Consider the following 25,970-nt stretch of genomic DNA (forward strand, 5'->3'; position numbering starts at 1 on the left):
CGTTAATACCCCCCCCCCCACTCTAGGTTGGTCAGCTGCCTCTCCCATAGGCTATGACTGACGACGGGCCTGGTCCAATAGTTAGGTATATAAAGTAGTATAAAACACTTCCCATGAACTTGATGCGTAATACCCTGTAAGCATTCTGTAAACACGAATGTCAAGAAACACTATTAGTAGCCTGTATACTCAAGTGCCAGGATTCTCGGAAATTGGCACAACAGACTTCCCGTGCAGTAGGTGGTGATGTGTGAACGCGATGTTAGAGGTACATTTTGATCCTGCCTTACCTGAGTGTGTTGTCTTATGGTCAGGGAACATCAAGCGCAGGAATACTAACATAACCACATTCACGGAGACTAGCTGATGACGTCACCTAGCTGAGTATAACATCGCATATCGCATCCTGACGTCATCCACCGGTTAAGTAGTAGGTAGTGATGTCATTCATCGGCCAACAACCACATTATTACGTCATCCATCCTCAGGTTACCCACCACATTTCAACATTATTCATCCACAAGTCACCCACCACATTACGACGTCATCTATCCACAGGTGACCCACCACATTATCCACAGGTCACCCACCACATTTCAACATCATCACCCACAGGTCACCCATCACATTTCAACATCATCATCCACAAGTCACCCACCACATTAAGAAGCCATCCATCTACAGGTCACCCATCACATTTCAACATTATTCATCCACAGGTCACCCACCACATTACGACGACATCCATTCACAGGTGATGCACCACATTATCCACAGGTCACCCACCACATTTCAACATTTTTTTTTCATTTATTGGGCACCCCCCTACATCCATGTGAAAGGTGAAGCGCAGAAGCGTTTACAGCGCCCAACAGGGAAGCATGCCAAGTTCATGCTTGCCTTATGCCTCATGAGTTAAGGGCGTAGAAGCCTCAAGAGTCGAGGGCGTAGAAGCCTGAAGAGTCAATGGTTTATGTTTAAGCAAGTTATTGGAAGTTCCAACAACTTGTCCCTGAATACGAATTCGCAACTTTCGACTTACAGCAGGTACCTACTTTGCTGCTAGGTGAACAGGGACAAAGGGGACTAGGAAGAGTGTCCAAACAAATTCCCCCGGCCATTTCAACATCATCATCCACAGGTCACCCACCACATTACGTCATCCATTCACAGGTCACCGACCACATTATCCACAGGTCACCCACCACATCATCCACAGGTCACCCACCACATTTCAACATCATCCAACAATAACTAACTCGACCAATCACATATCCTCGTGTCAAACAAAAGTCGATACATTATACCCGGTACATGACTAAGCTTGAGAGTGAGTGACCTGTACTAACAAAGGAGGTCAACCAGTATGGGTGACACGGGCTGCAGGTTATTTACTTATTTATTTACTTATTTATTTATTTATATTACAAAGGGCAAAAAAAAAGTCCTCTCAATTAGTTTTGTTTTTTGGGGCGACAAACCTTTAAAATTGAGGGGCCTTATTTGCGTACTAGTTTACTAAGGCAACTGTTCATTTAATGGGTCTGATATTGAAGGTAGTCACTCCTCCTTTTAACCCCTTGAGTGCAGGCATTTTATTAAGCATCTACATAAGAACATAAGAATGGAGGAAACTGCAGTGGGCCTATTGACCCATACTGGGCAGTCCCGTTTATACCCAACCCCTATTGCTCATATAACCATCCAACCTATGTTTGAAGCTATCCAGCGTATTCGAGTTAATGATGATATTTGGTAACTTGTTCCATTCATCCACTACTCTGTTTCCAAACCAGTGTTTACCTATTTCATGCCGAAATCTAAATTTGTCTAATTTAAAACCATTGCTACGAGTTCGCTCCTGGTTGGATAGTTTGAGTACCTTTGTAATGTCCCCTTTGTTTAACCCTGACTTCCATTTATACACCTCTATCATGTCGCCCCTCACTCTACGTCTCTCGAGGGAGTGCAAATTAAGATGCTTTAACCTGTCTCTGTACTCAAGGTTCCTAATGCCCGGGATTAGTCTTGTCATTCTCCTCTGGATTCTTTCCAAGGATTCTATATCCATTCTGTAATACGGTGACCAGAACTGAACTGCGTAATCCAGGTGAGGTCTCACAAGCGCTAGATATAATTTTAAGATGACCTCGCTAGTCTTGTAACTAACACTCCTTTGTATGAACCCAAGTACTTTACTAGCCTTGTTACGAGCAAAAACACATTGTTTACTTGGCTTAAGATTCCTACTTATCATTACTCCTAAATCTCTCTCGCAGTCGGATTCCACAATGGCATCGTTGTTCATCTGGTATCTGGTTTCCCTGTTTACATCTAATATACTGAGTACTTTACATTTGTCCACGTTGAATTTCATCTGCCATTTTTCCGACCATTCGAAAAATTTGTTTAGATCTTCCTGTAGTTTTGCAGAGTCCTCGTCAGATTTAATTACACGTCCTATTTTAGTGTCATCAGCAAATTTACTTATGTTGCTGTCTATGCCGATATGTATGTCGTTTATGTATATTATAAATAATAATGGTCCAAGTACTGAGCCTTGGGGAACTCCACTAGTGACGTTGCTCCAATGAGATTTAGCGCCGTTTATGCTCACTCACTCGCTGTTTCCTGTCCCGTAACCACGCCCTAATCCATTTAAGGATATTACCTTTGATGCCATGCGCTTCTACCTTTCTAATTAGTCTTTCGTGGGGGACTCTGTCGAAGGCTTTGCTAAAGTCGAGATATACCACATCATAATTGTGCCCCTCGTCCACCGATTCGAAAACTGATGAAAAGAATGTTAATAGATTAGTTAGACATGAACGCCCGCTTGTGAAGCCATGTTGAGAATCATTGATCAACTTGTGCTTCTCTAGGTGGTTTCGAATAGAGTTTGAAATGATTGATTCTAGTAATTTGCCTACTATTGGTGTTAGACTGATTGGGCGGTAGTTAGAGGATAGTGATCTATCCCCCTTCTTGAAAATCGGTATTACATTCGCTATCCTCCAGGATTCTGGCACTACATCTGTTTTTAAGGACATGTTAAACAACTTTGCTAAGGGCATACTAAGCTCTTCCTTACATTCCTTTAATACTCTGGCAAATATCTCATTGGGACCAGGTGACTTATTAGGCTTTAGTTTGTCTATTTGCTTATTAACATCGTTACTATCCATTACTATCTCGCTTAATTTGTTTTCTTCACTATCTCTGAATAGAATCAGTGCCTCAGGTATCATGTTTAAATTTTCGGTGGTGAAAACTGTTGAAAAATATTTATTCAGATTATTGCTCATTTCTCAGTCGTTATCAGTTAGCTCGCCGGTATCTGAACGTATTGGTCCAATCTTATCTCGTGTTTTAGTTTGATACATTTGGTAGAATCCTTTGGGGTTTGTCTTCGCCTCCCTTGCTATCTTCAGTTCATTATTTCTCTTTGCTTTTCTTATTTTGGTCTTAACCCTACCGGCCAATACCTTATAATACTCCTGGAGGTAAATTTCGCCACAATTTATCCTTCTACCTAAAGCCTTCCTTTCGCCAATAATGTTCTTTAAATAATTATTTATCCATTTAGGGTCATTGTTGTCTGATCTGAGTTTTTTGTATGGTATGTTCTGCCTTTGTGCATTAAGTAACTCGTTATTTAAATTGTCGTGGAACTCGGCAATGTCAGATCTCGTTATCAGGTGGGTGTCATCTGTCAGGTTCACGCCCAAACGAGACACCCCCTCTCTCAGCTGCCTCTTTAAACTATCAAAGTTTGCCCTTCTGAAATCTGGGACTTTAATGGAATTTTCCTTACATCTGACCTGAAAATCTAACTGGAATCTAATTTCTTTGTGGTCGCTGTTTGCAAGTTCGTTCCCTACCTAGACATTGCTAATGAGGTTTTCTCTGTTTGACAGAACTAAATCGAGTATATCATTACCCCGGGTGGGTTTGGTTATATGTTGACTTAGGAAACAGTCCTGGATCGTTTCGAGGAAATCCTCTGATACTGAGTTACCCGTAAGGTCAGTCCAATCTATTTGGCCAAGTTTAAATCGCGTACTATACAGACTTTGTTGTATATGGAAGCCCTGCGCATTTCTTCCCAGATAAGTCGCTCATTAACTCTATCAAGATAGGGAGGTCTATATATTACTCCTATGATTAATTTTTCCCTACCGTCGATTAATTCTATCCAAATTGTTTCTGTATTCCGCTCAGTTTTTATTTCCTTATTTATTTCACACTTCTGATTATCCCTGACATAGATTGCTACTCCGTGTCCTTTCCTAATCTGCCTATCGGCATGGAATAATTTGTAACCTGCAATTTGGTATTCGACAGGTAACTCACGTGAGTCTAGGTTGATCCATGTTTCAGTGAATGCTATTATATCGATTTTTTCGGTACATACCAAGGCCCTAATATTATCCAGTTTGTTTCTCATACTTCTACTGTTCGCGTAGTAGACATTTAAGATAGTCGTGTTCCGAGTCCTCCCTTTACAGCTTTTAGGTTTTAACTCGCTGCCTAATTTAGCTTTGTCATCATTCCTAACACTATTTCCCTGTAACCTTTTACTTTGTTTACTCGCTCCCACTGCAGTCCCCTCCACCCCCGTGCCCATATGTTCCCCTAGCAGTTTAAAGACTTCGATATCTTTTGAACTGCCCCCTCTAGAGACCCCGCCAGGGTTGCCACCCCATCCCGAGACAGGTGCACCCCCATCCCTAGCATAAAGGTCCCTTCTGCCGTAGAAGTTGTCCCAGTTGTCAATGAATGGGACTGATATTGACTTGCAATATCTGTCAAGACGGTCGTTGACACCAACTGCCCTTGACAACTATTCACTGCCAACTCTCCTTCTAGGCAGGACACAGCATATGATAGGGATCCCTCCCTTAGTCCTAATACGATCTATGGCTGCCTTGAACTTATCAAGAAGCTCCTCACTCCTACACCGGCCAATATCATTGCCTCCTGCACTGAGGCAGATAATGGGTTTGTTCCCATTACCAGTCAAGATATTCTCCATCCTGTCAATTATATCCCCCACCCCAGCTCCTGGCAAACACACCCTCATCCTATTTTTGTTTTTACCACAAAAGGCTCTGTCCATGTACCTTACCTGTGAGTCACCAACAATTAAAGTTTTTATACCTTCCTTGTCAGCCCTGTCCCTGACTGTACTAACTGAGTTTAATTTTCACCTGAAGATTATCCTCCCCCCCACCCTTAACGCTAACGCTACCTGGGAGATTTAGTTGGGTTAGGTTAGCTTAGATAAGGTAAAGTTATGTTAGATTAAGTTCAGTCTGATTAAATTTAGTTAGGTTAGGTTCGGTTAACATTAGGGTGGTTAATCTTCAGGTGGAATAATTGTATGTGCTTAATCTTCTTGAAACATAAATCATGTAATATCTCCCATAACCTTCCCTAACCTACTTAACCAACCCTACCTACCTAACCTAACCTTCCCTAACCTACCTAACTAACCCTACCTACCTAACCTAACCTTCCCTAACCTACCTAACCAACCCTACCTACCTAACCTTAATACCAGCATCGGACAGACCACACTTACAGTATAGTCTAAAAATAATGACGAAATATACAAGGATATTTCTACACACTAAACAACGGATATTTTTTAATTGTCAAGACTTTATTGTAGAAACTAAACTTTAATATATATTACTTAATAAATCCTGACAGTTGGAGTCCTTTGTAAATAAAAAAATAATAAATAAAAATACACATTGATTTTTTAGCGTAAATAATACAATATTTTATTTTATTTTATTTAGCTTCATGTGTTTCTTTATTATTTGCATTTATTTTTATGCGTTTTTATATTATAGCTTTTATTAGCTTTCGTGCGTCTTTTAATGCTTTTATTAACTTCCATGCTTCTATTATTGCTTTTATTAACTTTCCTGCGTGTATTATTGTATTATTAATCTCTACCACTTACCAGTTGTGCCAAGAAAACGACGAGTGAATTCTATACGCAAATGACGTCAGTGTAAGGTGATAATGACGTCAGTGTAGGGTGATAATGACGTCAGTGTAGGGTGATAATGACGTCAGTGTAGGGTGATAATGACGTCAGTGTAAGGTGATAATGACGTCAGTGTAGGGTGATAATGACGTCAGTGTAGGGTGATAATGACGTCAGTGTAAGGTGATAATGACGTCAGTGTAGGGTGATAATGACGTCAGCGTAGGGCGATAATGACATTAGTGGGGTGACAGATGTAGGAGTGTGTACACCTGTGGTCACGTGATAGTGTTGATTATGTCACCTCATACTGGAGTCAACTTACCTGTTTGTATTTATTAGTTAACTTAATCCCAATACCCACCTTCTCTTACCTGACTGATAGTGCTTTTACTGTGAGGGGTTTAACGAATACGATAATCCGAAAGTGTAATAAAATGTTGCTAGAGAGTGAACGGATTTTGTATTTTAGACGAACGAGCCAGATGTTTTGTTTTCTCCGCCAGAAAATGACATGGAACACAAAACCATTTATTCGGAACTCAAATAAATGATGTAATACAAAGTACTTTACTGTCAGCCAAACATCTTATAAATAAATAATATTTAATAATCTTAAAACTCAATACGCGGTGGTGATGGTGGTAGTAATGGTGATGATAGTGGTGGTGATGGTGGTAGTAATTATGATGATAGTGGGTCACATGGTGAGTGCCTCCCGCTAATGGTGGTGGTAGTAGTGATGGTAATGGTGATGCTAGTGATGGTGATGCTAGTGATGGTGATGGGTAGAACTTCCTCAGCGCCTCCTGGTGGGTGTAAACAAAGTCTGTGAGGCTACAAGGTCTGGGGAGTGTAAATATTTATGTGGTGGTGAGATGGTATGGTGATGGGTGGTGATGGTATGGTGATGGGGTGGTGGTGGTATGGTGATGGGGTGGTGGTGGTATGGTGATGGGGGTATGGGTGGATGGGTGGTGGTATGGTGGATGGGTGGTATAGGCGGTGATGGGTGGTGGTAATGGTGATGGTGATGGTGATGGTATGGTGATGGGGTGGTAAGAGATGGTATAAGATGGGGTGGTGGTATGGTGACGGGTGGTGGTGGTATGGTGGATGGGTGGTAAGAGATGGCATGGTGATGGGGGTGAGTATGTAAGGCTGGGTGTGGTGGTAAGGTGATGGGTGGTGGTAGGGTGATGGGGTGGGTGGTAAGATGTAGCAGGATGGGTGGTGGTATGGGTGATGGGGTGGGTGATGGCATGGTGATGGGGTGGTGGGTGAGATGGTATGTTGATGGGGGGTGGTGGTATGTTGATGGGGTGGTGGTGGTATGGTGATGGGGTAAGTGATGGTATAGTGGATGGGGTGGTGGTGGGTGATGGGGTGGTGGGTGTGGTGATGGATGTATGATGGGATGGTGAGGATGTTGGTGCTGATGGGGTGGTGGTGGTATGGGTGATGGGTGGGTGGTGAGATGGTATGTTGATGGGGCGGTGTATGATAGGGTGGTGATGGTATGATGGGGTGGTGATGGTATGGTGATGGGGTGGTGGTGGTATGGTGATGGGGTGGTGGGTGAGATGGTATGTTGATGGGGTGGTGTGGTATGGTGATGGGGTGGTGGTGAGATGGTGCATGTTGATGGGGCGGTAAAGGTTGATGGGGTGGTGACAGTAAGGGATGGGGTGGGTGATGGGCGGTGATGGGGTGGGTGAAGCAGGATGGGGTATTGGGGGATGTGATGGGTAGGTGGGATAAGTTGGTATGGTGGTATGGTGATGGTATGGTGATGGGGAGGGAGTGGGGAGGGAGTGGTGGTGGTATGGTGATGGTATGGTGATGGGGAGGGAGTGGGGAGGGAGTGGTGGTGAGATGGGGTGGTGATGGTATGGTGATGGGTGGTGGTGAGATGGTATGGTGATGGGGTGGTGGTGGTAGGATGATGGATGGTGGGGCTGGTGAGCTCGTTACAGTAGGCCTAACAAGAGTATTTACACGTAGGGAGGGTCTTTTTTTGTAGTCGCCTGTCGCCCTTCGCCCCAGCCCGTGTCAAACACTACTTGAGGACGTTATCCAGCAGGCTGTTACGGCTCATAAACCACAAGTCTGAGGTTACCCGACCATGTTCTTCCCCCGCGAACTTACTCACACCGTGGAGTAAATATCTGAGGCTGTCGGTTTTCTTCAACAGGTTAGGTTAGGTTAGGTTAGGTTAGGTTAGGTTTTACATGGAGGAAATAACGTGTGTATTTTTAGGTTTTCTTTTGCTTTAGTCTGTGGAGATATATTTATACACGGTATTTGGGTGTTGTTTGTGTATCTTATCAGGACGGAGAGAATTTATTTTTGCCAGTGGTCGTAAGTCCAGAGACATGTGGTTCGGGTGTCTTGAGGAGTGGTCATTGGACAATGTAAACACAAACATCTAGGGACCCGGCAAACACAAACATCAAGGGACTCTGTAAACAGAAACATCAAGGGACTCTGTAAACAGAAACATCAAGGGACTCTGTAAACACAAACATCTAGGGACTCTGTAAACACAAACATCTAGGGACCCGGCAAACACAAACATCAAGGGACTCTGTAAACAGAAACATCAAGGGACTCTGTAAACACAAACATCTAGGGAACCTGTAGACACAAACATCAAGGGACCCGGCAAACACAAACATCTAGGGGCCCTGTAAACAGAAACGTCAAGGGACCCTGTAAACAGAAACATGAAGGTACCCTGTAAACAGAAACATCAAGAGACATTGTAAACACAAACATCTAGTGACCCTGTAAACACAAACATCAAGGGACCCTGTAAACACAAACATCAAGGGACCCTGTAAACACAAACATCTAGGGGCCCTGTAAACAGAAACGTCAAGGGACCCTGTAAACAGAAACATGAAGGTACCCTGTAAACAGAAACATCAAGAGACATTGTAAACACAAACATCAAGGGACCCTGTAAACACAAACATCAAGAGACATTGTAAACACAAACAGTAAGGTACTCTGTAAACACAAACATCAAGGGACTTTGTAACCACAAACATCAAGGGACTTTGTAAACACAAACATCAAGGGAGTTTGTAAACACAAACATCAAGGGACTTTGTAAACACAAACATCAAGAGACTTTGTAAACACAAACATCAAGACAGTGTAAACACAAACATCAAGGGAGTTTGTAAACAAACATCAGGGGACTTTGTAAACACAAACATCAAGGGACTTTGTAAACACAAACATCAAGGGACTTTGTAAACACAAACATCAAGGGACTTTGTAAACGCAAACATCAAGGGACTTTGTAAACGCAAACATCAAGGGACTTTGTAAACACAAGCATCAAGACAGTGTAAACACAAACATCAAGACACTGTAAACAAAAACATCAAGGGACTTTGTGAACACTGGAGAACAATATCTGCAGGTGACCATAATCTTTGTGTTCCTCTCTTACAGAACAAGATGATGCCTGGGGGGTGGAACGCCCTGGGCATGGCGGGTGGCAACGGCATGGGCGGCGGGTCGGGTGTGGGCGGCAGCTCAGGGGTGAGCAGTGTGGGGTCCATGCCACCCACCTCCCTAGGCTCCCTAGCTGGTAGTAGCCTCAACGGCCTGGGCGGCAACATGGGTTTGTTGGGCGGCAACATGAGCGGACTGAACTCCCTGTTGAACGGGGGCGGCGGACTGAGCAGCGGCCTACTGAACGGTCTGGCTGGTCTCACGCCCACTGACATCTCCGCCCTCACCTCCCTCACCTCACTCAACGGCATCAACGGAAGCTTCAGCAACGGTCTCAATGGGATTAATAGCCCCGTTAACAGCAGCAGCTTAAACGGCAGTATAGGTAAGAAACCACAATACAGTTTCGGTTAAATGTAAACAGTTACCTGGAAATTATCGCACCTTTATAAGTTAAGTTCTCGTATTTAAGGGTTAACTCACGCACTTAACAAAAACCTCACCAATCTCACCCTGACTTAACTATTCTCACGGAAAAAAAAACAGAAATTTAACGGGGATTAATACCATACAACATTAAAACAAAAGCCAGTGTTTATTATGGTGCTTTGAGATAACGACAGCAGCGAGTTAAGTACAAGTTGCGTGCACCAGTGTTGTCAGAGCTAGTAGAGTGTTGTCAGTGCCAGTTGAGTGTTGTCAGAGCCAGTTGAGTAGTGCATGTGAGTGGCGGGTGTACTGTACATACCTTCCCCGTGGACAATATCAAGTAACAATAATACCATCTTAAAAAGGTTGTAGGTAAATATATAAAATTTGTATAATGCATAAAATATTTTTATCTATAAGTTAAAAACCTCACAATGACAGGAAAAGATGATGATATTTTTACAGAATTTGACAAACGTTTAATAAATCTATTAACTGTAGATGAGTGAATTCAGCTTCTCTTGGAGGAATGGAAGACAAATGCTGGTTTAGTTTGTAGTTGTTAATACAAACACTGAATGTAAATATGATACAAAACGCGTCATAGGTCAAACTGTTGGGTATAATGAACGTTGTTAGTCACTCCTGTGTTGTAAGTAATGCCCCTGGCTCCTTGCCTCAGTACAGCGCGATGCTTCACTTCTCCTGAGAGTTATTGTCCACCAGAGTAAGAACGTAGACCATGGACAGGGTCTAGTCATGGTGGACTGGCACATCATAGTTCTACTTATCATCATTAGACAAAACACAACCAGAAGCTATTATCTCCACCAACGACCAGTCGCTTAAGTCTTTCTTTCTCTCCTCTTCTTGTCTCTTTACTTTCTCTTTGCTTCTATTACTCCCACGGCCATCGTGATAATGTAACCCAGTCCATCCCTCTCTTTCATTCTGTCCACTCCAGTCATTATACAGGTCATTATCATCCACCCTGCGTGCAAGGACCACTAAGTACAACTCCATCACCATTACCCTCCTCCATTCTTCGTAGGTCTCATCTAAGAACTCCCTGCTTTCTCACGTCTTCCCACCCAGCCACAACTTACAACTCAGTCAAATGTAGGGCGAACACTCACCTCTTGTGTGGGATAGATCAAGGGGTACAGAAACCTCACAGGGGGGAGGGGGGATAACAGAGAAAACGGTGTACAGTAAGTTTAAAGAATAAGAGAATAACGTACAAGAGTAACACACAATTACTCATAGGAAAAATTAAGTAATATTAGTAAGTGTCAGAGATGGGCTAACACACACACACACACACACACACACACACACACACACACACACAGAGTGAACCTTTAACATCCATAATGACCCACAGTGTTTGATTATGTAGCCACTATAACATGATAACGCCTCCAAAAGGAACAGAATGTCACGTTAAACTTCACTAATTCTCCTGTTATAGTCTGTCCACCTGTAATTAACTCGTCAGTCACAACCTCCGTGTACTTTTAAAACACTACGTAGCTTATTCATCTTACATCTCCATTACTCACTCTATTAAGTCTTCTTATTCCTATGTTTCTTTCCAAACTCCCCATCTGTCGTGGTGTGAGTGTTAATCCGTCACTACTTTGATATATTGTGCCGTACTTGACGTTCTCAACGATATGTAAGAGTTGGAAGAAGCAGTCCCTCATTATAGTCCCCCCTTGTACACTACACTGCTCCCATTAATCAATGTTCACAGTGCCTCCTTTGTTCTTCTTCCTTGCATTACTCTATCGTTATCTTCCGCTCTTCCGTTTCTCTCCTTGAACATTTCTCTAACACACTTTCATATATTTAGGGCCTCCACCTCGTGATGTCAATACACCAACCTAACGTAACCCAACCCAACCCAACCTTCTCTTTTTTTCCTCACAGTATTTACGTATATAAAAAAGAATCCGGTAATATACATCAATACATATCACCATTTTCTTCAACTTCCCTCAAGTGTAACTCAGAGATTGTGGTGATTTCATACAATATATATATATATATTGATAAAATCACACGGGAAAAGAGAAACAACGGAGCACCTTAGCTTTCGTCTTTATTCAAGACATCTTCAGAGGCAACTGGATTACATGGACAGAGAGAGGCTTAAATATACAGGGTGACCTTATATATATATATATATATATATATATATATATGACAACATCTACTGTGTCATCATTTCTTAGTTTCATTCTACAGTCAACCGTTCATCCATACTACTTACTAATGCTTCCTAGAAGATAATATTAAGTAACCAAGATGACATCACACATCTCTCTGACGCACTGCTCCGCTTATTACACACACACACACACGCTTTGTTTTTTCTATATTAAAAACTCATAACAACCTTCAGTAAATGTCTCCACACCACCATACAAGGTCAACACTTTCCATACGACCTTCATATTCATCTTACTGACTTGCCCTAAGACCTCCTCCTGCAGGTCCCCAGCCGTCACCAACACCTCGTCCCTCCCTAACCAAATATCCCTCCTCCTGTAGAGACAGATCTGGCACCTGACATTATTAGGGACCCCATCACGCTTTGCTTTAAATAGATGAATTGCATCGGGAATTCTCCCCCCCACACACTCATCCTCCTGTCACTATATGTAATTTGTCGACATAATCCATGGCCCTTCAGGCACTCGCGTCCTTAATCGCAGGAGTCAAAGTAAGCAAGCATTAACTCCGCACGCTTCCCCGTTGGGCACTGTAAACACTGGCGCTTCGCTCTGCACAGGATCCAGTGGGGTGTTCAATAATCTGAATATACACGTCTATCATGTCCACAGATGTAATGTATAATTTCTTTCTCCTTGTCTAAGCTTCCATCCCTTTGTCCTGCTCCCCACTCACGTTTATTTTCGTCTCTACATCCGCTGGGCTGTTGCTATTTTCAGCCGGTAAGCCTGAATACCTGGCCTGGCGCTGTTAATCATGTACAAACTGCTAGTCTATTAGTGACCTCTAAGTACATTCAAAGTTTTATTAACACTGATTTTTTACCTCCTGTACGAACACATACACACGTGCAAACGAACACTTAGACACACTGTTAACGTCTTCTGCACACACACACACCAAAACAGTGTCGTGCCATGTCTGAACACTCGTCTTGGCAAACGTTGTGCGTCTCACTTTGACGGCCATAACTAAAACAAATACTTAACCATTTGAAAAAGTAAATGAAATGCAAAAGATAGTAAGGACTATCTTTACCGTGTTAGTATTACAGTAAATATCAAAAGAATAATGTAACTGGAGGTTGAACGCCCGTGTGGTGGTGCGTTCACAGGCGTACCAACGTGACAGCGACCTCGACTAAATGAATTTGTTGACCACCATATAAGTACTTAATGACCCTTATGTTTAATACTCGTGACCTACTTACGCCAAATATATTAATACCTCATGTCTGGAAGGTCGTTCTTTTTTATGATAATATCTTTGTTGTAGACTAGTCATTTACTGAATAGAAATACAGACGCAAACAAAACTGGAACATTAGATTATTATTATTATTATTATTATTATTATTATTACTACTGATATAAATGTTGAATAAAATGTTTTTGTTGTTGTGTTGTGTAGGTGAGCTGGCAGACCAACTAAACGAGTTGACGCTGGGCCTGGACAAGAAGGTGAAGGGGAGGAAGCTGCCGCCCAATTACCTGTGTCACCTGTGTTTCAAGAAGGGTCACCACATCAAGGACTGTCCACAGGTGCGTCACTCACTACACACACTCTGGTTAGCAGGGCAGGTGTCATGAACGTGTGTTGTGTATATGTAACCTGTCAAGTCCTGTCAGTGGTGACGTCAGAGGGAAAGAAAAATCAGAGGATGTCAGTGGAGGCAACCCGACAACTGATACAAGATGATATGACTAATTCACATTATAGTCCCATGGAAATATGATCCCAGAGACCCAGACTAATCTCTCACTCCATCTCCTGGAGTGTGAGGCCATAAAGAAATGGATCCTTATCTCGAGTAGACGTAAAGTGTGACTAAAATAGAGTTAAGAGTCGAGAACCTCCAAAAGAGTTCATGTGTTATTATTATCAGAGGGTCATAGTGGATACGGTGGTGATATTGGCGCCTGTGTGTGTGTGTGTGTGTGTGTGTGTGTGTGTGAAAACCTTGAACTTAAACATGCACAAAAATCCACGTGTGTTGAGGAGAAACAAATGTATGATCTTCCCAACACACACACACACACACACACACACACACACACACACACACACACACACACACACAACTCCTGACACAGTATAACCCCTCAATATAATCCCTGAACAAGGTGTAAGTATACCATATCAGTGGACGATGCAGGAGGACTTATATCAAAAACCAGGGACCTGTTCTTCACAATTCTTAGTGACACAACAATCACTATTTCGTACATGAGTAAACAGAAAAAACACTCATAAAGTATTAACCGATGTGCTATAAACCTTTACTACTTTCCAGTAATTTACGAGCAAAAGTTAATTCCAAGATTGTATAACCGAAACGACTTTGTAATAGTCTTTTGTTTATAAATTCTCTCACTCACTCACTCTCAGTTTACTTCCTGCTGGCGGGAGACTATAAGCTCAAAGACTACTATTACCTTTTCATATAAGATGAGCTTTACTCAATTACCAATACATATAAAACACTCAGGCCAGCCATGATATATTACCACAGTCTGCTATCATGAAATACAGAAGAAATCGGTGATAAGTACTGGCTTTCTTTCGTGTGTGTGTGTATGTGTGTGTGTGTGTGTGTGTGTGAAGGCAGCTTTGGAATGTTCACGCTGGATTCATTATTTATTCTGATGACTCCCAGTAAACTGAGGGTTGACGTTTATAACCAACACCCTGAACCCCCCACGCCGAACCCCACACCCTGAACCCCACACCCTGAACCCCACACCTTGAACCCCACATCCTGAACGCCACACCCTTCAACAGCGTAACCTTACATTCAAAAGTGTACATATGTGCAATGACACCCGGAGTTTTAAACACCCTCTTCAACGGAAGAGGGTGTTTAATACTCCGGGCGTCAGCCACGTATACGTAGATGTGCACCCAGCCGTGTGTGCCCAGAGAAGTCGTCACTCAGGAGGTAAATGATACCCGGATATGGGCACTTCTCCCTCATGTCAGCAAGATGATAGCATTTCCGGTGTCAGTCACGCTCACACCCGCCTGACGTGTGGCTCAAGGGAATAACAGCCAGTACTTGCCTCCCCGCCCGATACCATCCTGGCCCCCAAACCTCAACACAACACAGTCATTGATAGAAAACATCCCCAGTTGGGTCTACTTTATTGTTTCCTTTATCCCTAACATGCTGTGTGTTGTAGGTCGTCCTGGGGAAAACACAACACCGTATATTGTGTTTATACTGTAGGCCTATAGACTTGTTGTCCCTGTATGTCAGGTATGTACAGGTAGTTAATTGCCACAGGTAGATAACATGTACGAAGCTTTTAACTAATTTTCACAAGGGTTAACATAAGTTTTTTGGGGATCACCTGAAGATTCGCCCCCAACTTATTTCCCCTGAAGATTCGCCCCCCCTAGACCCTAACGCTGCTGGGGGGAGGGGTAAGGCCTCTTTCACATTAGCGTGTTTTCGTCGCGCGACTTAGAAATCGATGGAGTTTAATGGCACCTTTCACACGGACGTATATTGAACTTCATTTATTTCTAAGTGTCGCCAAAAGAAAAATAATAATATCGCGTAAAAGAGACCTAAGGATTGGGTGGGTTAGCATTATCTTGATTACTCTTCAGGTGAAATAAACTGGGAGGGATGGAGGAGGCTAATCTTGAGGTGATCCGTGTGTTGTATGAGGAAAAATATCACTGCTCGTTTCTATAAAAGTTTTGACTATTTACAAGTGTTAGGCCCATGACTCTGGCTAATGTACTTTGGTATAACACCTGTGGCTAGACTTCATCCCCCCATCCTCACCCCCCCTCATTCAGGAAGTTCCCCAATAACCTTGCTTTACAGATTCTCACACATCTCTGCTACCAGATCACGCCCTTGTCCTCATCCGTTCCAATAAGTCACTACAGCACATAACCTTAAGGCCATATTGTCTCCCACCAGGCGCGTCCCAAGGGTGAGGGGTTGACGCCGTACCAAGGGAAGAAGAGGTGTTTCGGGGAGTTCCGCTGTACCAAGTGTAAGAGAAAATGGATGAGCGGCAATTCGTGGGCCAACTGCGGGCAAGAGTGCATCAAGTGCCGCATAAACGTCTACCCCCACAAGCAGGTCCGTGCTGGCTCCCTCTCCCCCGTGAGTCTTATGCCCTTCTGCTCCTCACTCGCTCTCATGGGAAGTCACCAGTAGGAGGGAGTTTATAAGCAAAGACAATTTGTAATGTGAATACACACGATAAAGCAGTGGTGGTAGGGGGGGTAGTTGTGGTGATAGGAGGGTAGTTGTGGTGGTAGGAGGGGTAGTTGGGCTGGTAGGAGGGTTAGTTGTGGTGATAGGAGGGTAGTTGTGGTGGTAGGAGGGGTAGTTAGGTGGGTGAGTTGTGGTGGGGTGGTGTGGGTAGATGTGGTGGTAGGAGGTAGGAGGTAGGTGGTGATGGGTGTTGTGGTGGTAGAGGTTAGTTGTGGTGATAGGGAGGGTTAGTTGTGGTGGTAGGAGGGTTAGTTGTGGTAGGAGGGGTAGTTGGGCTGGCATGAGGGGTGGTTGTGGTAGGAGGGTTGTAGGAGGGGGCAGTTGTGGTGGTGGTGGTAGAAGTTAGGAGGGTAGTTGTGGTGATAGGAGGATAGTTGTGGTGGTAGGAGGGTAGTTGTGGTGTAGAAGGGTGAGTTAGTTGGATGGTAGAGGTTAGTTGTGGTGGTAGGAGGGGTTAGTTTGTGGTGGTAGGAGGGTAGGGTGGTGGTAGGAGGGTGAAGTTGGGTTAGGGTGTGTGGTGATAGAGGGTTAGTTGTGGTGGTAGGAGGGGTAGTTGTGGTGGTAGGAGGGTAGTTGTGGTGGTAGATTAGAGGGTTAGTTGTGTGGTGGTAGGAGGGTTGGGGTGAGTGTAGGAGAGGGTAGTTGTGGTGATAGGAAGGGTTGTGGTGGTAGAGGCTGACAGAGGGTAGTTGTGGGTGGTGGTGAAGGAGGGTGATGGGGGGTAGGGTTAGTTGTGGTGGTAGGAGGGTAGTTGTGGTGAGAAGGGTTAGTGTGGATAGGAGGGGAAGTTGTGGTAGGATAGAGAGGGTTAGTTGTGGTGGTAGTTGTGGGGTTAGTTGGTGGGGATGGGCAGTTGTGGTAAGTTGTGTGTGGAGGGTTAGTTGTGGTGATAGGAGGGTTAGTTGTGGTGGTAGTTGTGGTAGAAGGTAGGGGAGATGGTATGGTAGTTGGTGGTGTGTTAGTTGTGGTAGAAGGGGTTAGTGTTGTGGTGATGATGGGTGGTAGGGTTAGTTGTGGTGGTAGGAGGGTGTAGTTGTGGTGGTGTGGTGATAGTGGATGGGTAGTTGGGTTTAGTGTGGTGGCAGGAGGTTGTTGTGGTGACAGGAGGGTTAGTTGTGGTGGTAGGAGGTAGTTGTGGTGGTAGAGGTTAGTTGTGATGGTAGTGGGTTAGTTGTGGTGATAGGAGGGTTAGTTGTGGTGGTGGAGTGTGGGAAGTGGTGGTAGTTGTGGGAGGGGTAGTTGTGGTGGAGGGAGGGAGAAGTTGTGGTGGTGGCAGGTAGGGGGTTAGTTGTGGTGGCAGAAGGCTAGTTGTGGTGGTAGGAGGGGTTAGTAGAAGGGTTAGGTTAGTGGTGGTAGGTAGGTTAGGTGGTGGAAAGGTAGGAGGTTAGCTTGGTGGTAGGAGGGTTAGTTGTGATGGTAGGAGGGTTAGTTGGGTGGTAGGGGGTTGTGGCCAGTGGAGGGGGAGGGGCTGGTAGGGTTAGTTGTGGTAGGGTGGTAGGAGGTTAGGAGGGTTAGTTGGGCTGGTAGGAGGGTTAGTTGTGGTGGTAGGAGGGGTAGTTGGGCTGGTAGGAGGGTTAGTTGGGCTGGTAGGAGGGTTAGTTGTGGTGGTAGGGAATGGGGGACATACCTCTAAAGTTGCCATTAAAGGGTGAACGGAGAATTGCCACTAAGAGGTGCATGAAGAGTTGGCGTCATGGGTTACAGCTGCCATGTCAATGTATAGGGAGAGATGCCATTAAAATGTCGATGGAGAATTGCCATTAATAGGTAGAGTTTCATTAGATGGCGCATGGAGCGTTGCCATTTAAAGGTAGACGGAAAATTGCCATCTTAAGAAGGAAGTTGCCAGCAAAAAACATACAGAGAAAGTTACAACGTACCTGTTGTAAGTATGTTTATGTCGAGGTGTCTTATTTGGGATTAACTACACATACCATATAAGTAACTATAAGTTGACCCATAAGTAATACAAATTGATCATTAGTAGACTACAGCTATGTTAAGTAAATTACAGGTTTATTTCCAGTATATTGTAAGTTGAGCCACATTGTCACCTCCATCTCTTTATTATAGAAAATATCATTCATTAGTCAACATTCATATCACAATTATCGACCAACATCATTCCACAAGCTTCTTCCATCAGGGCGGACACACCTTGTTTACCTCCCCATATCCTTCTCGGTATCAACAAACGTCATTCACACGTCTAACATCTACTGTATAGCTCGCATTACTTAAGCATCTTGTGTCTTCATTATTTACAAACACAAATCATCTGGTGTCATATAACTCTACATTACTGATAAGCCTCGTTGATCTGTCATAGTGGTGCCTTCACTCTTAAGCGGTCATGGTTTATTTGGCATCATAATACTCGTATATCTGAAGTGTAGATAATGTATGTCTCATGCCACCAGATTCTGAGAGACTTTTACGTTGAACTTTTCTCCCGTGGTGAGAATAAGATAAAGCAGTTACTTAGTTTCATTACATATACGAGTATATATACAACTCTATTCTGGACGCTAACATTGTGTTATAATTTAGTGACGTGGGTTCTCATATCTCCAGTTATGGGTGAACTAATACACATAACTTTATGAATTAGGGTTTTTTTGTTTTTTTTTTACATAATGTGAGTGTTTCTTCAATAAGGACGGTTGATGCATGTATCTGTCACTGATGTGTGTGCCCCCCACAGCGACCTCTGGACAAGCCTGACGGCCTGGACGTGTCTGACCAGTCCAAGGTTCACCCGCAACACCTCTGTGAGAAGTGCAAGAGCCTTGGCTACTACTGTAGGAGGGTCAACTAACACCCTCGCCCGCCCGCCCACCTCCACCATGAGGAGTGAGGGGGAGTGATAGTCTCCTACTTACACTCACTCACTCACACTCTCCCTCACTCTTTGGCAACCCCTACTCAAGGTGGATCGGATTACAGCCCTTGGTCAAGAGGCACCTCCTTAGACCCAGCTCTCCAGTGAAGGCTAACTTGTGTCAGCGGCTCAGGAGAGTTAACGATACGTAATAACTGTAACACGTAAACGACTAGTTCGAAGTTGAGAGACATGAAGATGTATCCTCCGACAAGGCAGCTTGCAGCAGAGAAAACAGTAGCTTTAGTGGTGTGTTGTTAGGGGGATTGGTGGGGTGGCCCTGGTGCCCTGACCAGCTGCCACCATCCATCCCCGCCCAACACACACAACACCTTCCCCTCCCCTCACCCCTCCTACCCCTGTAGTGGTGCCTCAGTAAAAGATATCCACTACCTGACGCTTTACAGGAATCTGAGATATACTGTAATCCTTAGTATTTAATTTCTATGGATTTTTTTCTCACAATTATCGGCTCAATGAGTTGTGCATTCAGGGTTCATCTCGTTCCCAGCGTGGTGGTTACGTGGAGCGTCGTGTACTGACCCACTACAGGAATAAAGTGTCTTACATGAGTGTGTACTTGAGGCTTAGAGTAGAAGCTGCCTATCCCAGTAAACAACCACTGTTAACCCCTGCTATATAGAATGTATGTGTTAATACCCCTATGCGTATTCTTTATGTCAAATGTATACTGAAGAAAGCGAGGTGTGATTCCTGCCACTGTATGATAAAGGTCCTATAGGCATCAGTTCCTTTTATGAGTATCGTGCCTTAACTTTTTTTACTCTACTAATGTATTGAACAAAATGGTTTTCTGTGTCTCTATATATATATCCAGTTTCTATATATTAGTGTTGAAGGTAGACTGAAATCTATGGATGTCAATTTTTTTTGTCTTATTTTGTCGCTCTGGTATGTCCCCAGGTGAAGTCTTTTGGTGTTAATTTTCTTTAGTTTATTATACATATGCATGAGATATGTTTGTGGTGAGCACTGTGACTTGCCGATGGACTGGTCTCGGCTACGCTGAAGATTGGTGCTAATATTCTTAAGGACGAATGAGGAGTGTCGACTGTCATGGGTTAAGGTAATACACTTATTATCAGCTTCAATGCTTATTTTCTTAATATTTTAATGACATTTATTCAATCTTTATTTATGGCTCGGTTTTTTCTTCGAATGAATCACGACGGTACTATGTTGTCGTGTATTATTTTACAACATCCTACATTAAGTTTGTCATTTCATTTGACAAACAAAACTACAGTATTTCTTTGAAGTCAAATCAGGCTTTAACCCTTCGTTACATATCTAGTAGCAGCATTTCCCTCAACTTCTTCAGAGTCGTACACTTCCTCACGATAATGTTATTATTATTCAGAAGAACTTTGCCCTCTCTTTTCAAGTATGTTCCCCAGCTTCATTGCTTGACGCTCTCAGTGCCTCACTACCACGAGCCAAGGGAGGAACAAACTAGCTAGTCGCACTCAAAGTTTCCAACGAAAGGTAATCTAATTCGTTGAAAGTAATGGTTATATATATATATATATATATATATATATATATATATATATATATATATATATATATATATATATATATATATATATAGTATATATATATATATATATATATATATACATATATATATATATATATATATATATATATATTTTTTTTTTTTTTTTTTTCATGTAGATCCACAATGAAAAACGTGGATAAGATAATTTGATAAATACACACGGGGAAATATATTCTGTTCGCCTGCCACATCTCAGAGGCAACTCTGAAGATGTCTTGAATAAAGACGAAAGCTAAGGTGCCTGTTGCTTCTTTCTGTGATTTATAAATATATATATATATATATATATATATATATATATATATATATATATATATATATATATATATATAACTAGCCCGCCAGCTCCGCTGTACCACAATTTCAATTCATGTATTCAAAGTCTGTGGGACAATAGCAATACACCATCATGTTCAGCTGGAGCTGAAGAAGCATCTACAAATGGGACAACAAGCTCATGGTAGAGCTGGCCTGGAACATCATCTGGCCTCGACACGTCATCACGCCTCGGCTGTGACGTGTACCGCTTGTGGCGTGCAGCCCCGTCCCCTTGTGACGTCACTGTCTCTTAGTTCGCCGGAATATTCATTAAATGCTCTTCAATCTTTATATGAACCATTTGTAATTCATATTATGGGCGTTGAAATTTTCGTAAGGCATCTTGTATTATCCTAACTATAATAAGTATTCATAAACGTCGGCTCCTGCCTTATGTGCCAGTGTTTACATACCAGCTACGTCTTCCATTAAGTAAATTTCTATGTAGTCAGTCAGAACTAATCGATCCCATGGTCATGGTCTGTCTAAACTCTAAACAAATCTTTCCTTCACAACCTATCAATCAGGATACTTCGCTGGATCTGTCAACTATTCAGAACACGTCTCTCCTCCAACCCCTCGTTACACATTTTCGGTCCCTCACCCTGGACATCTTAGCCAATCGGAACATTTTTTCCCTGAATCTATCCCAGGACTCTCCTAAGATTCTTGGTCTGTTAAATACTGCTCTCGAGACGCTATAAATGTATTCATGCCGTCGAATTGCCCTTCTCTAAGTTACGCCATTTTTTCAATCAATTAATCTGATTTAGACATTTGACTTCTTAACAAGTGTAATAGATTTTTTTAATGGGAGTGTGTTAAAGGCGGCGTGTCCTTAGCGCACTCAGAACTGTGTTTATGTTTGAGTGACGTCATTCAGCAGGTCTCTGAGATTCACAAACTGCGCTTTACTTCAGGCAGAATTGTAGTAGATTATTATACGAACAAGAAGACGTCGGTGAGCGTTTAGTCTCCTGAGTTACATTGTTTCTACTGTCTCCGAGGTGTAGAGCTTAAATATTTGTTTCACTATACTCGGACAAGAGTACAATCGACCGTTATGGCCCGCTCAAAACTTCCATCATTGTACAACAGAAAGCATAGTGTTAAATATTGTATAGAAATTAGAAATATTTTTCACTTGCTCATTTAGTGTTACAAACTAATATGGCAATGATTTACAAGATCGTTAAGTCATACAAAGGGTAACTTGTAATGTACGTAGATTGAACCTAAAACTCACTCGGTCTTTTTTATCAATATTCTACCCATTTTTAGTATAAACAACCAGTACTTTACTACTGACCTCCCGAGAATTCTAAAAACAATGTAATTCGGTTATTTCTATAAGTCAGTAATTATTATCCATCTCATTATTTTCATCTCTTGTGCTTCGTGAATTACTGTAATTACAATAAATTCATAGTGAAAAACAACAAGGTTGGGTCATGGAATACCTCGCATATCAGGAGTTGTGACTGCGTTCAGACTCAAGTGTCGTTAGGCTTATTATGAGCTTAGTCATTACGTAATGTATCATGGCAGTCTTTACATCAGGACATATCAGTCAGGTGTCATTCACATATTTGTGCAACACTTAAGCGAAACTAGTTTTTGGTTCTCTCGGATTGTCGAGGGGAGCGGCGGAGGTGACTGAGCAGAGAGTGTTCTGCGGCTGCCAGGAGTACGGGCTAAAATTAACTCCATCAGCCTCTCTCCCTGGCCGAATTCCCCCCGCCTGCTTCCTGGCAGCCACACCTTAACGTAGTTGACAAAAGATCCATACATGTTGCCTTCCCAACCAGAGTTATGCTTACAATAAACACCGGTAATGTAGACAAGGTACTGTCGCCACCAACTAACGTGCATCCGAGTTTTGTGTCGTACCAAGAGACTTCTCTAAGTAAATTGCAGTTTTAGTGCCCATACTATTTGACGCCTTCGGTGATTCACTCAACGTAAACAGAGGCAACTTAAAATGAGCTATTCTGCCGAAGGTTTTACACTATTGGCAGTGTTGATGGGTGAGGTGAGGACGCGGTGGCGGGCTGCGTGGGTCGAGACATTGCCACCACCCTCATCCTTAACGAGGTCACTGAACTGTGGCGTCGACACAATGTTCAACTTTATTTGTGACGTTTAGGCCATAATGGGATATTATTATGAGTGTTAATTAAGGTACTTTTAATTGCTAACATCTTTAGTTCAATAAATCAACCGAAATATATATTTCGGCATAACAAATTACAGCTATAAGACTTGACAGTCCAACATTAATTGTTGCAATGTAAATGGAGCAGAGAGACAGGAGGAGACGTGAGGGTAGTACGAGACAGTGGCGGTGGTCGCGGGTCACGTGACGGCCAGGGTGCGGGGCTCCCCGCCAGGGCGACAACAATTCCACTGGTGGGCAGGGGGAACGGGTTGCGGGGCCACGGTGGAGGTACTCACGGTACCAGCTGCTGCACACCACGGGGGAGAAACTCAGTCTCACTTTCCCATGTACACAACACACTAGTAACGCTTCATGCCACTAGCAAAAATACTTGAATTTATCAAAGACACTATTTTTACTTAACATTTTTGCGAGATTTAACACAGTTAAAGTTTCCCGGCGAGGAACATATTTTTATTACAGTATATACGTAACTGTGTCTCCCTCGAAGTGTTGCCAAATAAGGCACTAAAAAACCCGTGGTTGGTGGGCGCGTGCCAGGGTGGGCGGTGCTGGTAGGCATTGACGCCCCTCCCCCACCCCATTACCCACCACTCGGCCCCTAACCTCCCCTAACTCCCACCATTAATCGTAGTTGTGTGTTGTTGTTGTTTACAGTATTTAGTTTAAGGTGAGGTGATGTATTATTGTGGGAGTGTCCGCCTGGATGACACAACAGCAGGCTGGGGAAATGACCTTCTTTTCCTTATTCGTATTAAGACTGCATTGTAACTTACAGTTGCCATGTTTTGATAAACTAATGATGTTGCGGTGCAATGTCGTATCAAATATTTCGAGTCCGGAATGTATCTCTCGGACGATCGCATTTTATATGTAAAATAAACATGAGTTATGTAATCTTGATAAAGAGTGTACAATCCTCCGTACTTAGGATAGTGACCGCTCACATGGCTGAGCTCTCCATGTCTTCCACTTGTTGTGTTGCTGGACGAGCACACAACCTCCAGATGATGATGTCTTAATTAATGATATACTCTACTGGTAATACTTAATTATTTCATGTTGTAGCTTTTTGTTGTATTAACACCGCATAGGGTTTTGATGTGTCCACTGAGTTACAGGATGAACTGAGTACCAGTTTGTATTGGTGTTCACGCGATGTGCCTTATTATGTATTATTTTTGTAACCTTGGCTTGTACTTAATATATATACTGGAGTCTTTGATCAAGACAGGATGATGTAAACACTTAGTACATTTTGATATAAGTCACGCTATAATTATTTTTATATAGATACCGGATGGTAGTTTAGATACTTTGTGGACACCATATGAAGGAAGGCAGCTTATCCTATCTTGATAAGAGATGAAGTCCTGTTCTGATTATTATTTTGGTGTATGAAATTATAATTTCTCTCATATACAGGAGGATGGGAGTGGTGTAAACCATCTTGAAGGGGAACGTGTGGTGTCGAGCTATGCCTAAAATATTCTGGTGTGTCACGCCGCCACCTAACTTGTCACCACAAACTTCACACATTTTCTTGTTTTATAAATACATAAACCGGTCGTTCATTTGAATAAGATTAATATCAAGTTTACTTCTGTAAAAATTATAACTCTGGGTTGGTCGAGCCCAACACCACTATGCGTCCCCTACTTATCTTAAGTCTTCTTTATCAACATAATTAAGGTTCAATTTACACAAATGACTGACAATTGGAGGGAGGTTTTAGTGTTATTGACTGGCTCCTACGAATTCCATATATATTGTGACTCTCTTCACTCCTCACACCTGATACACAGAAACAAAACTGCCTTAATCAAGAACGGCATTTGTTGATGTTTTGACGTCCACTAAAGGCAGGATCTCCTCAGTGACGAGGGAGGACCTCTGTGTCAAACTGTCTTAAATAATTGACAAAATATTTAACTTTCTCTGAATGTTTTTGTGTTTCATATACACTGTACTGATGCTGATTTTTAACTGCAGAAGAAATCGCAGACGATGTTGACGTCTTCGCCCTAGTTAAATGACACTGTCTAATAATAAATTAAACATTAAAATTGGCATATGAATGTGTCAAATATTAAACTGTCCAGCTGAGGTAATGATGCAAGAGATGAATCAGCCAGCGTGGAGTGTGAGGGATGAAAGTGGGTCACTACACTGACTTGTTGTAAGCACAAGAAGAACCGGTTGGCTCTCTAGGTGGCGCTCAATCACCTCAACCACAACACTTCATGACCTGTTCTTAATGTCAACCAACACCCGGGGCTTAAACACACAAGTTAAGTATCACCTTCACATTTTACACAAACACAATAATACCATATACACCTTGGTGATGACGCATGAACCCGTCCAGTCATCGCACACAGCATGTCACGTGTGGTATTATTAAGGTTTAAGGAAACTAGGATTAATGGTAAAAAAAATGGTGTGAATGATTATTGTAATGACGTAGGTATTGTGAGGTGTTAGAAGCATCCAGGGACAAGTGCCAGTATTGGCAGGACGTGACGTGCTTGACAAAGAAACTTACGTCCTGCCTCTTGTATACCTACAGTAAGTAATAAGGATAATTATTAAGGTATTCTTCCAATGACTTGTATCTCTTGATTTAGATACTTGGGG

General features: G+C 42.7%; 1 protein-coding gene across 2 annotated transcripts in view; it reads left to right on the forward strand.

Annotated features, from left to right (window-relative positions):
- The window catches only part of LOC121863718 (zinc finger CCHC domain-containing protein 24-like), a 55,933-nt gene extending 35,567 nt beyond the window's left edge, over nucleotides 1–20,366 (forward strand). The window contains exons 2-5 of one of the 2 annotated variants that reach the window (XM_042362460.1): nucleotides 9,467–9,854; nucleotides 13,547–13,677; nucleotides 16,071–16,259; nucleotides 19,078–20,366. In XM_042362460.1, the coding sequence (XP_042218394.1) occupies nucleotides 9,467–9,854; nucleotides 13,547–13,677; nucleotides 16,071–16,259; nucleotides 19,078–19,191 (822 nt within the window). In that variant the 3' untranslated portion in view covers nucleotides 19,192–20,366. The remainder of the gene's footprint in view (nucleotides 1–9,466; nucleotides 9,855–13,546; nucleotides 13,678–16,070; nucleotides 16,260–19,077) is intronic. The other variant, XM_042362461.1, reaches the window with a different exon arrangement.
- Nucleotides 20,367–25,970: the final 5,604 nt, after the last annotated feature.

The sequence above is a fragment of the Homarus americanus genome, unplaced genomic scaffold, assembly GCF_018991925.1.
Source record: "Homarus americanus isolate GMGI-L3 unplaced genomic scaffold, GMGI_Hamer_2.0 scaffold48354, whole genome shotgun sequence".
Taxonomy (NCBI): Eukaryota; Metazoa; Arthropoda; class Malacostraca; order Decapoda; family Nephropidae; genus Homarus; species Homarus americanus.